Consider the following 18,514-nt stretch of genomic DNA (forward strand, 5'->3'; position numbering starts at 1 on the left):
TAAAAGCTGTCTTCTCTGTTGCTTGTCACTGAAGATGAGGGCTATAATTTCAGTGACATGTTCTGCTTCAGAGAACTGTGTTTAGATTTTTTTTTCAAAGAACACACTTTTGTTTTTTATTTTGATCATTTTAACCATACTTTCTTCTGAATATTTAATACTTTTAAGTATTCCACACATTATTCTTTTGAATACTTGCTTTATAGCTTTTTATATGTTTTTATTAGAATGGTTTTGTAAAGTTTTTCTTGGTTTTGCTCTTGAATTTTTCTTTGTAAAGTTATGAACATAATTACATGTTTTTATCCTTATTAACCTCTTTCAGACTTGCCCCTTTTTCAGGTTTCTCCTTTTCCTTCCAAGAAAATATCACCGTAATTATTACCCTCCTCGATAATGAGCTTCCCTGTTGTTTTAAACAGGAAGTGGTATAAATGACATGCCAGGCAGCAGTGTGAGATTTGGTACATCCCATTTATTAAATGTTTGAAGTTTTTCTGTGAGGGCCGTTTCAGGCAGAGTTACTCACACATCAGGAAGCAATTTCAGCTGCTATTGCCAATCCAGCTACTTTAGGTTTATGGAGTCCTTGGTGCTCTGTGAGGTTGGTTGTTTGCTGGGAGATTTTTCATTACTGATTAGTACTGATTGTGTTATCTAGTCGGGTAAGTAAACATAAGCAAGCAAGCAACCAATAGATTGGACTGCCATTTGTCAGAAATGGTGTAGGGTCTCCCGCTTGGGGGGGGGGGGTTGGACTAGATGACCTACAAGGTCCCTTCCAACTCTTGATTATGTTAACTGTTAAGCTCGGAGAGCACAAAGGACTCCACAGTCCTACAGTCCTCGATAAGCTACACTATATTCCCTTCTATTGGTACTTTAGGCTTATTTACACCGGAGGGAGCAAGTCCTAATCACTTGACTAGGACACCGGTGCCGGTTTCTCCCATATATTTTAAAAAACATTCCAAACTTCACTAAGTGAAAGTGAACTTGAACCCACATCAGCCATTCCCCCCCCCCCGCCTTCTCCGCCCGCCCTCTCAAATCCCATAGCGACTTCCTTCAGCTCCCGCTCCGTTCCTAATCACGTGCCTCCCATTCACTACATTGCCCAGAGTGCACTGGGCCGAACGAGAGCCGCCCTTGTTTCCTCCACGTCGACTAGCGTGGCCGATAAGAGCGACCCTCGCGACCTGATTGGCTGGCGGCGTCTCTTGCGATGATGATTCCATAGGGCAAAGGGCAACGGAAAACTGAGAGGCGGAGTGGAGGCGGCCACCACGGCGGAGGGGGCGGGATTCCCGGAGGCGCCGGCGGCACCGTGGGGCCTCCCTCCCTGCCTCCCTCCAACTCCCCTCAGCATCGGGACACCGGAGCGAGAAGGCGTCTGGTAAGGCGGCAGCGGGAGACGAGCGATGCGGGGTTTGGGGTCCCCGAGGGCGGGCGATGGGCTCTAGTCATTAGGCCTGGGTCACCAAGGGTCCCCTCCGTCCCTTCGGGGGGCGCAGTCGTAGGCCTGTCGGCCCGGGCTCTCCTCCGCCGGCGTTGCTCTTCTCTTGGGCGGCTGCTGACCTTGGCGAGGAGCTTCTCCCGCCTGTGCCCGTCTCAGCAGCTGCGGCGATAATAAGGATTTCCTTCCGTTTTCGGGCAGCTCGAGAGACAGTTTAATTTTTAATTTTAGCTATTAATATGATCTTTTTTTAAAAAACAAAAAGTCTATACCGCCCCATATTTTAAACCAGCTGGAAGCCGTTTCGTTTCTTGATGCCCTCCGAGTCTTATATAGCCAAATCTTCGGCCACCTGCCTAGCCTTGACGTTCCCAACCTGAGCGGGGATTTGAGAAACGGCGAATTAAAAAAAGACAAAAGCGAACAAAAATGGAAGGTTTCCCTTTCAAATTAGTTTATTTCGTGTGAGTTTACTGTCAAGTGCGGTAGTATATACTGTATAATGCAATATTAATGCCATATCAGGAGTTTTCAGTTCAATGTATAGAATGTGAAAGATGTGTGTTTGTGTTTATTTTCATAGTCCTAATGTACACTGAAGATGGCATTTAATTTCGTTGTACGAGGTGCAATGACAGTAAAGTAAAGTAAACTAAAGTAGAGGAGAACTTGCCTTCCTTCCCCAAGAGGCTGTCAGGTTGGTTATGGGGTGGCAGGTTTGTGTCTCAGAGTCAGGTCTGTCCTTTGGAAGTTGTAATAATAAAAACGGTAGAACCAACAGTTATAATTTCTTTAGAGTAATAAGAGGTCATAATAGTCTTTTGGTAGGTTTACAGCAGCACTTAGGATTGGATATTAAACATAAAATGTAAAATAGTCTGTAGAGATTCTCAGTCATCCAGGTTACGGTTGTCCCAAAGGTGAAAGTGGACTTTCTTGTTGTTTTGAAGACGTTTGCTTCTCATCCAAGCTCCAAGCTGAAGAAGCTTCTTGGATGAGAAGCTAAATGTCTTCACAAGAAAAAAAACAAGAAAGTCCAATTGCCTCCTGAAAAAGCACCCTTGGGACATAAAATGTAATAGGTATTACTGCAGGTGGTACTACAAGATATTTTAGGATTCATTCTGTTTTTAGTAGTATGACAGCTTTTTAAAGGAACAGCAACTAGTTACATTTGTAAAGAAATTGACAGTCTTGGATGAAATGGAAAATGGGAAAATGGCAGGCTTCAATACGTTTACAGGAGCAACATTGCATGAAACCCACTTAGGGTAATTTGAAACTTGTAAGCATTTGGGGATTAAAGTGTTCATGGAATTGCAGTACAAGGGCTGTCAAGATACTTTGGTACATTTCAGGTAACTTTAGTGGCAACGGATGGAGTAATATGGATGATTTGAATAATCAGCTAAAATATTTTGTGCAAGTACTAATAAATATTAAAATTAAATGTTTTTACTTGGCTCAATAGGGAATTGAGTTATGAACCAGTTTGATATCAGCACTTGTTTAATCATTTGCCTGGGACTGAAAAACACCATGTCTTATCAATATATGCAGTGCTTATATATATTAGCTATGTATCTTTATCAGAGAAAATCCATGGGTTCAATAGGAGTTGAAAATGACTTGATGGTACATAATTGTATATATTTACCCCCAAATTTAAAATACTACTTTTTTCAGAGGCATAACAGATATGATGACTCTTAACCCAGCTGATCCTTCAGTACAATTAATTTTGCACTATTGGAGCAGTAAGCCCCACTGAACTATGTGAGGTTTAATTTCCATTAAAACCACTAAGAATTGATAAGAAGGAAGATGGTAATTGTTCTCAAACAACATCACTGACTATGGTAGAAATCAAAGCACCTTTGAATGTTCCATCAGTTTCAGTGGAAGTAGGTCAGGACTGGGAAATCTATCAGCTCCATAACTCTTCCTTTACAGCATAATCCTATGCAAGTTAATTTTGACCGAAACTGATGGAAATCTTGGAAGTAGTGATTTAGATGTTTTCACTTCACCAGCTTCTGTTTTTCTATCACTGGGGAAACGAAAAGGAAAGTTGAATAAAGGGCAAACAGGAAGGGAGGATACAGAGGCACGTAATAGGAGTGTGTGTGACTTTGATTACTGGTGTCTGTCTGAACAAGTCTCTGCAGTTTTCTTGGCAACATTTTCAGAAGTGGTTGACCATTGCTTTCTTCTTTCTATACCTGGGAGATAGTGACTGGTCTCAAGATCACCTGGCTGGCCTCATGCCTAAGGTGGAACTAGAATTCATGGTCTCCCAGTTTCTAGCCAGGTGCCACTACCCTAAACTAGCTTTTAATAGGAGTGGGTGTTTTTAACTAGACACCCACATTTCCAATATAAAAAAGGAAATAGAAATATTCAATATGCTAGCTTGTAAACAACAGTGCTTGGGTAACATTTGGAGTTTCTCAGTTCTGCCTGTGGCTTTTAAAGTAGAAGATCTGGAAAACAATTCAGTGTTAGCTTTGAGGTACTATGTTAGAAGGTTTTAATCATAAGTAGTGTCTAGGTTTTATGCTATATTTCATAAAATTATATCCTGTCTTTCTTCAAGGAGCTGAGAAAGAGTTTCTTGCTGCTGGTAGTATACTATTTTGTCATGTATTTACCTATGTCATTAAGCCAAGTGATTATTTTGTTTTGAAAAACATAATTCTAACTAAGGTGATATATATCATTGCACTCTATGGTTGTAGGTAAGTATGGACATAAATGAATATTCCTATGCTTAAAGAAAATCAAATAACTATCCAGATAAAAAATGAAATGTCTAAAGAGAGGATCCTAGCCTGATTCCCTTTTCCTCCTTGGAATTGTGTCTGTATAGAGAAGCTTTTATAACAAATTCCATCTGCCATGTTTGAGCTAAAACACTTCAGACCAATTTATAAACAGTGGGAATCAAATTTAGCAACCCATGGAGGTCTGGATTTGGAGTTACACTGAAAATTAAAGTGAAAAAAAAACACTACAGGCTGATCCAACTTTGATGTAATGTCCTTAAAACAAGTCAAAATGAGGCTCAGTAGTGTGTGTGGCCTCCACATGCCTGTATGACCTCCCTACAATGCCTGGGCATGCTCCTGATGAGGTGGCGGATGGTCTCCTGAGGGATCTCCTCCCACACCTGGACTAAAGCAGCCCCCAACTCCTGGACAGTCTGTGGTGCAATGTGGCAGTGGATGGAGCGAGACATGATGTCCCAGATGTGCTCAATTGGATTCAGGTCTGGGGAACAAGTGGGCCAGTCCATAGCATCAATGCCTTCGTCTTGCAGGAACTGCTGACACACTCCAGCCACATGAGGTCTAGCATTGTCTTGCATTAGGAGGAACCCAGGGCCAACCACACCAGCATATGGTCTCACAAGGGGTCTGAGGATCTCATCTCGGTACCTAATGGCAGTCAGGCTACCTCTGGCGAGCATATGGAGGGCTGTGCGGCCCCCTAAAGAAATGCCACCCCACACCATTACTGACCCACTGCCAAACCGGTCATGCTGGAGGATGTTGCAGCAGCAGAACGTTCTCCACAGCATCTCTAGACCCTGTCATGTCTGTCACATGTGCTCGGTGTGAACCTGCTTTCATCTGTGAAGAGCACAGGGCACCAGTGGCAAATTTGCCAATCTTGGTGTTCTCTGGCAAATGCCAAACGTCCTGCACGGTGTTGGGCTGTAAGCACAACCCCCACCTGTGGACATCGGGCCCTCATACCACCCTCATGGAGTCTGTTTCTGACTATTTGAGCAGCCACATGCACATTTGTGGCCCGCTGGAGGTCATTTTGCAGGGCTCTGGCAGTGCTCCTCCTGTCCCTCCTTGCACAAAGGCAGAGGTAGTGGTCCTGATGCTGGGTTGTTGCCCTCCTACGGCCTCCCCACGTCTCCTGATGTACTGGCCTGTCTCCTGGTAGCGCCTCCATGCTCTGGACACTACGCTGACAGACACAGCAAACCTTTTTGCCACAGCTCACATTGATGTGCCATCCTGGATGAGCTGCATTACCTGAGCCACTTGTGTGGGTTGTAGACTCCGTCTCATGCTACCACTAGAGTGAAAGCACCGCCAGCATTCAAAAGTGACCAAACCATCAGCCAGAAAGCATAGGAACTGAGAAGTGGTCTGCGGTCACCACCTGCAGAACCACTCCTTTATTGGGGATGTCTTGCTAACTGCCTATGCTTTCCACCTGTTGTCTATTCCATTTGCATGTGAAATTGATTGTCAATCAGTGTTGCTACCTAAGTGGACAGTTTGATTTCACAGAAGTGTGATTGACTTGGAGTTACATTGTGTTGTTTAATTGTTTAATTGTTCCCTTTATTTTTTTGAGCAGTGTATAATGGCATCTCTTGATATTTAAATAGCAAAATACCAAATCCTAAATTAGTTCAATCTCCATGATTGTATAATTTGGGGATAAAGCCTATTTTCTCTACCACTGATACAATTATCCAATCATTTAATATAGTTGAAATGTGTACTATACATGTATTTCTTTGTATCTTTTGTTGAGAGATATTAAATTAAATAACCTGTATTTACAAAGTGCTGCATAAAATACAGCTTTTGCTTACTGATCTTACTTAGCAGTATCTTGAGTATACATAGCCATGGAAAGATATCACTAGTGAGCAATGTTAAAGAACACTTTGTCAGCAGCAATATTGAAGCCTTATAGGCCAAAGTTCACCAAAAAGCTAGTTGACTTTTTGATTGCATAAGCTTTACAAATTAGATTGCTGAATGGTTGTTTAAAGAACATTTGCTCAATAGTGTGCATCATTATGTGCCTGTCTTCATTATTTAGGAAGGCATTTGTACTTCAGTGTAAATCACTACAGTCTTTAAAAATTAAGGGACATCATGTTATTTGGATGAAAATTGATATTTGTTAAATACTCGATATTGGCTGACTGTCAAGGAATATCCTACTAAATAAACATGACTCAGCCATCCTTTGTTATATCTTTGTCCTTCTGTTTCCCCCCCCCCCAATCTAGATACAGCTCTTTCTTCATTTTATACAATGTCTTCAATTCCTACCTTTGAAGATGCCAAGCCTCCATATCATCTGGTTTCTTTTACTTGACTACCTTAAAGTTTGAATGAAACATTGCATTGTAATTTATTTTCACTTAGTACCATGTGTTTTGATTTTGTCATTGCATGGACTTGTGACAAGCAACAAGTCAGTTTGTTATATTAAGGCTGCAGACCAGATTTGTGCAGATTTATTCCCATTAGGTTTTCCAACATAATTCTTGTATCTATTCTGAGAGGTGTAGTCAATTTGCACAAAACAGGAGAATCAGTTGTTTATCTGTGTAGTACTGTAAACTGATTTTGGAGCAGGACAGTGATATGTGTTGAATTTTGGAGTGAGGATGCCATGTCTTATTTTATATAATTTTAATTGGCAATTTATTTGTCATTTAGCTTCATTAGTTTACCATCCATCCATTGCAAGGCATTTTCTAAGGCAAAGCAACATTTTTATCAAGTTTCCACATGCTCTCTGCCCTCTAAAATTGAGAAAACTGGCGAAAAGCAATATATTGTACAGCGTTTTCATGAAATACATCTAAACATACGCACACACATACACACCAGGCAAATGTGTGCTTTTTCTGTTTTAGCTTAATAATATAGGGTGTTCTTGGTGCAGGGTATTAATTTCAAGTAAGGCACTGGCTGGGTCACATATTTAATCAGATCAATTAAAACTCATTTTCTGTGAATTTGCACCAAGTACTAAATTGAATTAATTTCAACCTTGTCTTACTTTTTATTGCATAATATTTTATGCAATTCCAGCCTGTTTGGTTAATTTATATCTGTCTGGGTATATTGTGTAAACCAAGAAAATGTAATAATTCAGAATCCAATCGGGATCAGTCACTGGGACAAGAGGTTTAGTCTTCCAAACTTTCAGACTCATGACCGACCCAGACTGAATTACACAATTTCATGTAGAGTTTCTTTTCTGGATTGCTTTTATTTAATAATAAATTGTCATGGACTGTAAATTTGGTGGATATCACTGAAATCAGTCCTGTTGAGCAGGTTGTATCTGAGTCCTTGAGGCAAAGGGAACCAAACAATATGGACCCCCAAAACACCTGCATAATTACAGGAAGTTGTCTTCTACATGCTTAGTTAAATTTAAAATAAGTGGCACTTATGACTGGCTCAGACCATATGTTATTAGCAATACTATTATGAAGCTAATAACAGCACTTTAATTCAGTAATTACACAGATGTACTGTAATGAAAACAATTATGGGGTATGGATTAGGAAGCTTGATTTAGACAGCCCTGTTTTGATGCTATAGGCATTTAGTTATGCTGGTATGCAAGTTACTGTCTTTACCTGAAGTGAAGGCTGACATTTCCTTCCATAATAATTTAACATAATGGGATTATTGCCTTGTGAAGTATGCAGGAACACAGGCAGGTGAAGTATTTTTATTTAATCATCTTTTTATGGTGATGTTTATTTTTTTTTTCATAACTGTGATCAAGTATTTTGCAAGTAAAGGTAGCTTGGCCATCAATAAAATTTTATGTATGGATGTTTTGGTATATATTTGATGAACAGTCACAATATGTATTATAATCTATGTCTGTTAGAAATCTGAGTTAACAAAATTGTTTTGTTTTTTAACATTGCACTAATATTAGCTAGGAAGCTTACTTCCCATATTATAGCTCATTATAATTACTATTAAAGGGGGAAGGGAATACACACTTAGCAACAATTTCTAATATCAAAGTTGAGAAACGGAGAAGAACTAGTTTCTAGGCTCCGTTTCATTTTAAATAATATCCTTTTATTTTTTAAGCATTACACACTTATGATTTTTTAAAAAGCTTTGTCTACTATAAAGTATTTTTTTGATTGAAAGCACAATCTGTTTCTGAAATTAGAGGATTGTGTTTTGTATACTTCTAATAATGTCACCACTTCTAATCAGCATTGGAATATGACTTGTACATTGCTGACGGTTAAAAAGCATTATTAGTATTGGTTGGAGGTGGCACTTTTACTTTATTAAAGTTATCAACAAAATTCCCCAGTTGCTTTTCAGTTATATATTCAAGGTCAAGGAGGTTATATATGATTAAAAATTAACAATTTATGTTTTGAATGAGAACCCAGTTTATGTAGAGTTATAAGGAACATTGTCAGGTAGAAATCTTCCACTATCTAAAACCAGATAACACTTGATACAACTAAATTTATTTTTATCTAAAGCCAGACAAAGAGAAGCAATAATGCTAATAAAATTATGAAATTATGACATTCAGCTTCTACCAGACAAAGGTTGATTCTTGATAAGATTTAGTAGGGATTGCAGTGATCCAAAGTAGAAGACCATTTCCATAAGTAATACAACTGTTTTCTATTTTCCACACAACCACCATCCTGTGAGTTGAATTGGGCTGAATGACTGGCCCAAACTCACTTGATTAATACCTAAGGCAGGTTTAGAATTTAACAGTTTCTCAGTTTGACTCCTTTATTGTTTTTCATAAAACCATAGGTATGAGGTATAAATTGAGTTCATATTTTTGCTGCAAAAAGATACAACTTAAGCCAAGCATTTTAGCTGCATACACAGTGCTCCATCTATCCTTTTCTTGACATAGAGTTCCCCATCTGATCCCTTAAGATAGCAAAAACACTGGTACACATGGCCATTTCATTTACTATTTACTTGTCATCCATGTTATACATGGATTTTCTGTGCAGGAGACAACTACGGAATATAACTGCTACCTGGCTTTGCTTGTATTGCACTGAAATATTTCATTGTCTGCCTGGGCAACCTGCTGTTAGAAAGCTAGGCTGCTGTGTTTAATGCAACTTTCAAAAAGCAGTAAGTAAGAACATTGATTCTTCCTGGAGACTTTGCTGTTGCAAAGACTTTGCTGTTGCTGATGTTCTAGTTAACAAAAAATTGAATTTTCTTCTTGATAAAACAAAGGCATGTGCTTTCTTATTGATTTATGTCATTGAAAGTGACCCCTGGAAGATAAAATGTGTGTTCTTTCCATAAACCAGCTATAGAAAGTATTCATTTCAGTATGGTTAGGTTGTGGAGGTTTCAGGAGAGAATTAGTGTTTGAATTGTGAGCAATTTCCTGACAAGTAGGATTTCTCTAAAGAGTTTGTTTCTGTTTTTAGAGTGTACAGTATAGGATGCTGCAGTTGTCTGATTTCTGGGACCATTTTGTTAGTACAATTCAAAGCAATTATTTAGGTCTTTCAGTTGGGTTTCAGACTAGAATTCAGTACTGAGACAGCCTTGATGGCACATGTTGATGATCTATGCGGAACCCAATGGAAGGGGGTTTTACACTTTCAGTATCCTTCAATACTATTGATTGTAGAATCCTTTTGGATTGGCTGTGGGAGTTGGGAATTAGGGGTTGTGCTGGCAATTGAAACCATTCTTTTATGGTGATTCTTGTCTTTTCTTCATGACCAATTCCGGCTGGTGTTGGCAAAGGGGAGAGAGATTGGCCTCCAGGTTATGTGGAGTTCTGCAGGATTCAGTGCTCCATTCCTTCCTGTATTATTTTTGATTCATTTGATTAGTCAGGGAATAGTAGTACAGCTGAGCATGTGTGAAAATTTGTGTTTAATTGAGTTACAAAAATCGAATATTTTTATTGTTATTGTTGTTCTTTCTGGTTATCTTTCATAAAATGATTCAGTATTTGTAGAATATTCCATTATTGGAGTATTCAAACACGATTGGATTTTAGCTTTAAAGTTTTATGAATATCCTCTATCCTGTTTCTTCTTGTCCGCTGTTTAGAGGAGAGATCAGAGAATATGGACATCTTATTTAGGAGTTATAAAAATAGAAATGTTTAATAGTTGCTCCTTTCATTCAACTGCATGCCACAAATGTCTAATCAGTTGTTGCAAAATTATACTCCCTGTTCTTGGAGTTATTGAAAGAAAGTTAAGAAAAAGTAGTTACAACTTACAAAAAAATATCAGCTGTGCTTAGAACTGAATTTGGCTGGTTTCCACCCATTTTTTAAAAGTATAAAATATTCTTTTATTATCAAAACTATCCATATATTCGTTCTCACTTGTCTTTCTTTGTACAGTATTTATTTTATTGCAGAGAAACTAAGTAAAAAATTTCTGGATCTATGCAGCAGGGCTAATCCTGAAATAGTATTGTATCAATTCAAATAAAACTGTCTGGGTCTCATGGGAATTGACTCAAATGCAGTAGGCAAGATTTTTTTTTTGTCCTTTTGCAATTCTGTGATAAAATTAGTGTTATCACTTGACAGACCCCGTCTACATCATATGCACATCAATAGTTGTTGCATAATAGGACAATTTTAAGTGATGTTTACCAAAGGGGCTTTATCCCATCAAAAAGCTTGTGTATGACTGTGCCCCAGATCTTGTGCTAAGTCATGGGATCCAAAATATATTTAAAGGTTGAAGGTATTGTTATAAATAATTGGGCGGTTAGCCATTTAGTTCAACTTTAAAGCATTTGATTAAAAATAGCAAAACCCCACAGGTGTCTTTTTATGATAATAAAGGAAATGTGAACTTATAAAAATAATCATTATTGTAATGGCTAATTTCTCAATAATATATCATTGCAGTTTACCTGAAAAACTGTTCAATTTCTACAGAACACTTGTGTTTAGACAACAACTTTGTCACCTTTATATATAATGCAGGAGCGAACGGCATTTAGGATAATGTGCAAGAATCTCAACATTAATGTTTATGGTATTTTAACATTTTTTCATTTACTCATTTCTAATTAATCTTCCACCAAGACTCACCAATTCATCTACTGGTTCTAACTTTTTTGCCATTATTGTTTAACTTGGAATTGTTTAGTACATTTTCCCTGTCAAAGTAGTCAATTTTTGATGCATTAATTTAATATCCATACTCCTTGATTTATCATATAATACAGGAGTCCCCAACCCCTGGGCCATCCACTGGTACTGGTCCATGGCCTGTTAGGAACTGGGCCACACAATAAACTTGTGCATGTGAGGGATCTAGGTTGTGTGTGCCTTCTCTCCGCCCCCACTCCGTGGAAAAATTGTTTGCCACAAAACCGGTCCTTGGTGCCAAAAAGGTTGGGGACCAGTAATATAATATAGTAGATTTAACAGTTGTTTTGAATAATTTGAATTCTTAGTCAACAACACATCACCAGCACGTAAAAGTAGATAGTTCACATTCACATCCCCAAAGAGCATACCTCCATCATGACCACAAGTATTATTTTCATGTTTATCCATAAAATAACATTTCTTCCGATGCATGCTCTACTTCCAGCATGCTTGCTTACCTTATTCAGCAACCAAATGTAATCTCCACATTCTCACTTAACACTTAATAATTCTAACATACAGTATTCACTTTATCAAAAACTTTCTTTAATCAACAAATGTGCAAGAAACTTTCTCAAAACTTTCAGTGACTTGCTAAAGAGCAAACAATCTGTGTAGTCCTTGCTATGTTGCACTTCCCAACTTCTGCTCACCGTCAGCTCTTCTTCCTGTCAAATCAAAATTATGCCAAGTATCTTAAAGCAGGAATGATTCCATTATATACTACATAGAGCTCTTCTAAAATGTATAGACAGTCCTCAACTTATAACCATTGATTTATCGACCATTACATTTGGTCCTCACCATTACGACCACTGAAGCATCCCCCCCATGACGTGTTCAAAATGTTGGCATCAACACGTCAAAATGCTGGCATGTATGTATGCGTACCGACAATTGCAGCATTCCAGAGACATATAATCACCATTTCTGACCTTCCTGTCTAGCTTCCGACAAGCAAAGTTAATGAGAGCTGGATTTGCTTAACAATTACATGATTCACTTAAGAACTATGGCAAAAAAAGGTTATAAAATCCGGCCCAACTTCTCTTATACTATCATTCATTTTTATAAAAATGTATTAAAAGCTTACATTAAAAAAAATCTGCCAAGTACTTTTAGAGATATAGTTAACAGATTAGCCCATCTACAGGGTTCTTTAAAATTTATTCTTGCTACATTTCCCTATTTTATAGGGAAATAATATAATAACTATATTCTTCCAATAATTGAGGACAGAGACTCACTTTACATACATGCTATACAAGTTGCACAGATGCTTCACAAGGAAAGCACATTCCTATATTAACATTTCTTCTCCTATGTTAACTGTGTCCATCCTTTCAACATGCTTATTATAGTATGTATGGTTTCCTTTTCTTGGACAATAACACATCATTCATTTCAGTTCCATTCTCTAGCATATCACAGTCATTCCCATGCAGGCCTCTGAAATTAGTACTTTTAGCTTTCCCTCTGTTCAACTTCATCCCAACTCATTTCATTAGTTTTATTTTTAATTCCATGTACTTTGCTGGAGGCTCCCTATTTGACTTGTTTCAATGGATTCCTGCTTTCGTAGACATCCATTATTATCTGGATGAGAGCAGTTCCTACTTTATGACAAATGTTTTTGTTTGTAATTAAATCTGTTTCACTTTATATGTATTAATCACTTCATTCAGTGGCAGCAAAGAAAGTCAACAGATTGAGACTTTTTTTGTTTAGTAGTCCGCTGGATGTTTGTTGATGCTTTGTTAATGCAATAAAGATTCCAGAAAAGAGACTTCTTTCCATCCAAATGCGTATTCCTGAGGGCTATGGCTTTTGGTACCTGTAAAAAGAAAAGATGCTAGGTAGGTTTACATAACATTAGGAGTGACATGTTTATCATTATCGACTTTGTTTTTCAGAACTAGCCCATTCGTCACCGCCTCTTGCTGGAGAAAATAAGAACTTCTTTTCAGGAAGAGCCTTGATCTCATGAACGAATCAACAGATCTTGGGAATGCAAGCGCTCTGGAGCCAGTTATACGGCTCAGGAAGGGACACATGCCCAATTCTGCTGGGCAAGAATATGTTCATAGCGACAAGTCCAGTGAGCAGGAACCCCTCTTAGTAGAACCATCAGCATCATCTGAAAAGGTAACCGTGAATAATTGTTAGACTGAAATTTGGTCACAAAGACAGACTTCCTTGAATTATGTGTTTCCTTGAATTAGTGATTACAATTGTACAAATTAATCTGAAAGGTGGTTTTCTAGAGTACCTTAAAAACAATTATGGTCCTGTTTTAATAGACTTGATTCTGGAGCTGCAGTCAATGGTCATATTGCCTTCTAGTGTGGCTGAAGTTTTTTAGCTGTTTTGAAGGCCAATCCTGTGTAATCAGTTTTATTTTTGTTAATATGTTTACCAGGGCAGACAATAAAAAGTGAAGTTGTAGAAAAATGACATATCGATGTATTACCCACACTGGATTTAAGCCTCTTTTCTATAGGCTGTTGTTTGAAAATTCAGGATAAATATTAGATCCAAGACTACTGAATTGTATCTCCACCTATAACCTAAGTTGGGTATCAAACTCGATTTTATTGAGGGCCACATCAGGGTTGTGTTTGTCCTTGGGGGCCCAGGGTGGGCATGGCCAGCTCGACCTCACGTATGTCAGGGGCACCTGTGGTGGCCCGAGCTCTCTGCCAGCAAAAACGGGCTCCCGAGCTCAGTTTTCGGCTGTGACAGCTTTCTGCAACCTTCTGCCAGCAAAAACAGAGCTTGGGATGGCTGCCCACAGCCCTTCCAAGTTCTGTTTGCACTGGGAGAGGCACTGTGGGCCAGTCCTTTGCTGTTTCTAGGGTAGCCCCGCGGGGCAGATCTAAGCAGTGTGTGGACTGGATATGGCCCCCAGCCCTTGAGTTTGACACCCCTATCCTAAGTTGCATCTGCACTCACCTTTCTGTAGCATTGAAACAAAACAAGAAAGCAATAACTATCCTAATGAACTTACTTTGTAGTTCTTAATACAAGGTATTGCACCTAATTGACATAGAAGCTGTTGGAAAAGGTGTTTATATTATCATTTAGATCTTTAGGGTTTTCATTGACAGTTAACGCCATAATGTTAAATAATCTGCCATGTTTTGGAGCCCTTTAAAAGATTTGCCAAGAATACCCTTTCCCCAAAACATTGTAAGAACAGTCAGAGAAACAAAGCATCTAGAGTATTGATACTGATCAGGTTTTAAAATTGTTTGAGACTAAATCTGTTTAACTGAGAGCTAATCTCTATTAAATTGAGAGAGAACGAAATTTTGGACAGGCAATGAGAAGACTCATGTTCAAGTCCTGCCTTAGACGTTCATTGGAAATGGGAGAAAGAAAATTGTATTTGCCAAGCTAGAGTTTTAATGTGTTAATACAAACGCTTTCTAACTATAGTGTTAAAGGCAATCCTGTTTCCTGTTATTTAATAAGGAGAGTTTAAAAGACTCCTACTTTAAACATCATCTCCTCTCTGCTCCTCTGTTGCACAAATGTATTTTGAAATATGGTGGGATTGTACTTGACTAACTGTCCTAAATACAGCATTATTTGACAAATGACATTGTCTTCTGATCACTGTTTATTCAGTATTCACATACTTCTTTTAGCTTATTGGCAATGTGAAGAAAAAGATATTGAGGCTAAGGAATGCAGCAATTCTGAGCATAGGTCTCTGGAGGAGAGAGAGAGAAAAAAACAAAAAAAATGCAAATTGCTCTTATATTTGAAACTTTAAATAACTTTGAAAAGGTTCTTTAAATCCAAAAAATTATGAAGCCCTACAGGAAAAGCGGCAAGCAAGATATTCTGTTGAATTAAAAACTCTCACTTATTTTCCTGCTCTCAGCAGCACAATCCGTACTTATCAACTGAATTTGCTCACGGTTGCAAAATGGAAACGGCAGATGATAGACTTAGATTTCTAAACAAGAAAAATCAAATAGGGCCAGGATTTAAAAAAAAGAAGGAACACCCATTTTCATCTTGCCAAAGAGAGCTAGTGGGTGAACGTGGGAGGGAGACAGGAAGTGAATGGAGAAGTTGCCTCAGATTCAGAACTCATACTGTTAGTCATGCAATCCAAGTTAGATTATGCCCTCTTGTTGAAATTCCACGTATTGCTGCTCTGGAGCTTCTCCGTTTGCACTCGGAAAGCAAGTGTATGTTTTCAGTGTGGTTTCCAGTGGGGCTTCATAAGTCAGGAAAGGATGAAATCCAGTTGGCTGGAGACTAGCAAAGCATTAGGTTGAAGTGAAGATATGGTTGAGAGAAAATTCCAATTCTGTCCACATCATTGAAGGAAATCATAGGATCAAGTCCCTGGTTTTGCTTTAGTGCCACAAGCCTCTACCTATTTTAAAAGTCATTTAGAAAAACAAAGAAAAACAAAGAGCTGCTTTGTGTACTATGAAGAGAAGAAAATATTGCTGGCTGGCTGACTTCAAGTTCATGGATCTGCATACAGACTCTATGCCTTAAAGTGCACTGCTAGTTAAATTATGTATCTCAAAATGGCTACTGCTCAAAAACTGTAGTGCAGTATTACTAAGGTTTATATGTGGACTTTAGTCCCAATCAGTCCTGTCATAAAAATAGGCTGTTTATTTGGAAAACATATAGTGTAGATATTTCTCTGTCCCCATTTATATTAAAACGTTTGATTAGAAACAGCTTATGAATAAAAATATAAGAAACTAGTACTGACTGTGTTTATAGAAAATACATGATCATAAAGAGGACATTGGATCCATTTTCTAAAACCTTCAGTGGTAATGAATCTATTAGCGATCTTGATGCATTGCCTCATGTGTTCTTTCAGACAGGATGATAAAGCTAGATTGGATATTCTTTTAATGTTTAAATGCTCCAGAAAACGCTTTTCTAAAAGAAGTAATAATACCATTTACTTATGGCATCTCGGAACATGAAAATGCATCAGGTTTAACTTACATGTCGATTTTCTTTTTTAACGGGATAAACGACTTTTGAAATTTGCAGTGTGTACTTAATATTTTTTAATCAGTAAAACTTACTAGGTGATAAGTATTCAAGAAATGGGAAGGGCAGAATTAGGTATAACAGTGTTTTCAAACTTGGCAACTTTAAGATTGTGAACATGAACTCCTAGAATTCCACATGCTAGCTGGGGAATTCTGGGAGTCAAAGTCTACACACCTTTAAAGTTGCCAAATATGAAAAGGACTAATGAATAATGTATTGAGGGTGATATTAGTTTTTCTATTCCAGTAGAGGTTAAAGATCTACTATATATAAATAGGAACAAATCTAAATTACTGCCTATTGCTTTGGAAAACAGTATGTTTGGTCCTGGATTCCTCTGAGTGCTTTCATTTTTTTTTTTTTTTTTAGTTTGCATTTGTAGGGAGAATATTTTGTGGCACATTTGAAATTACATTACTTGCTGTCCAGAACCATATGGATTGGGTGGGGTTATAGGCAGTTTTTAAAATAAATGAATAAATATTCAAGTCCCCCCCCATCAATATTGCTGCTTTGTTCTCTGTGTTGGAGCTGTCTATCCTTCCTTCCTTCCTTTATCTCTCTCTGCCCTTTGCTCTTGAATGCTCGGAGTGTCTTTGTTTCCTCTGCTGTTTTTTCAGTTACTGATATCGCCTAAACAAATGCCTCTTACTGTGGTTTTTGTTAAACTGGCACAATCAAATGCATGTGACTTTTATCACCTGATGAATGGGCTTTTTATGTACAGCTCTGAAAACCTGCACTTGACTCTCTCCTTTTTCCCCCTCCTCTTTATAATCCTCCAGTGGCAAAAAGGAACAAAAGGCTGTTTTCTTCTTTCTCTTTTTTTCCAGCCACCCTAGCTTTTTGCTCTTGATGGATGGTGGGTTTTGTCTAAAAGGCCTGCTGCATCTGTGGTGTTCTGTGCATTTTTAGTGTGTGGCCTAGAAGCGTAACTGTGAAATTTTGGATCCGTTGCGCTGAGGCCTTCGGTACTGTGTAAAGAATAACGAACCATGGCACTTGACTCTTCCTCATGGCAAAAGCCCAGCTGGAACATTTGTTAGACAACCTGGGCCTTGGTGACTTCTGAATTCAGCTGTTTGACCTTTTGAAAAGGATCTGTCACTAAACCTGCTTTGAAAGTTTTTAAAAAAATGCTTTTTAGTAAAAAGAAAAGAGTAAAAATGAGAAAGAAGACATACAACAGTAACAAAGAAAAATTAAGCTAAAATGTTAAAAAGCATAATATATTTAATTTTTTTAAAATAAAGTTTTATTTGGGTTTTCACACATACAAAATACAAGTAAAACATCTTTTTTGAAAATAGCATGGTCCCGGGTTGAACTTCTTTATACAGAAACAAAACTCAATTTCATGCTCCTTTTTGTGTTCTATTCCATATCTTATACTATTCTACATTTTCTATATAGTTTTTCCCCTCTTTTAATTTTCTCAATTTTATTTTGATTATCAATTCAAATCATTATATTTATACTTTTGTCTGTTCTGTTTCAATTTCATATTATCTTTTCTCATTAAACAAATTTTCTCCTGTAGTTACTAATTGGAGAATGACACCTTTATATCTTTTAATTACATCCATTCAACTCTTATTTAAACTTCAATATATACCTTAAGGTTATGACCTTCAATATATACATAATACATAACTTCCAATCGAATTCTGCTTGGTACGTTCTTATAATACACACTATATTCTTTAAAAAAAAGATTATAAATATATGTAATTATAAACCCTCATTCCATTCCAATTCAGTTCTATCATTAATAATCATTAAAATCTTAACATCTTTAACACTTCTTTTCAATTAAATATCATACTTCCTTAAAGACACATATAATCTCCATAATTAATTTTTCCCTTATTTCTCTTCAACATGTTTTGTAAATCATTAAATATTCATTTTGTTACATTTATTTATTGACAAGCATTCCACTGAATTACGATAGCTATTTTATCAAACATTTTAATCATACATTGTTTCATATTTTCTAAAATTATTTCTGTTTCTAATATAACAATACTATCTTATGTACCTTTGCAGAATCCCTTTTTCAATTAAATTTAC

General features: G+C 37.5%; 1 protein-coding gene across 1 annotated transcript in view; it reads left to right on the forward strand.

Moving 5' to 3' along the window:
• The first annotated feature begins 1,145 nt into the window (after positions 1-1,145).
• ADIPOR2 (adiponectin receptor 2) overlaps positions 1,146-18,514 on the forward strand; it is a 39,351-nt gene continuing 21,982 nt past the window's right edge. Inside the window, exons 1-2 of the mRNA XM_026663889.2 lie at positions 1,146-1,396; positions 13,312-13,543. Of these exons, the coding sequence (XP_026519674.2) occupies positions 13,382-13,543 (162 nt within the window). The 5' untranslated portion in view covers positions 1,146-1,396; positions 13,312-13,381. The remainder of the gene's footprint in view (positions 1,397-13,311; positions 13,544-18,514) is intronic.

The sequence above is a fragment of the Notechis scutatus genome, chromosome 6 (assembly GCF_049901735.1).
Source record: "Notechis scutatus isolate UNSWTSFEM ecotype Mainland chromosome 6, rNotScu1.2, whole genome shotgun sequence".
In the NCBI taxonomy this organism is placed as follows: Eukaryota; Metazoa; Chordata; class Lepidosauria; order Squamata; family Elapidae; genus Notechis; species Notechis scutatus.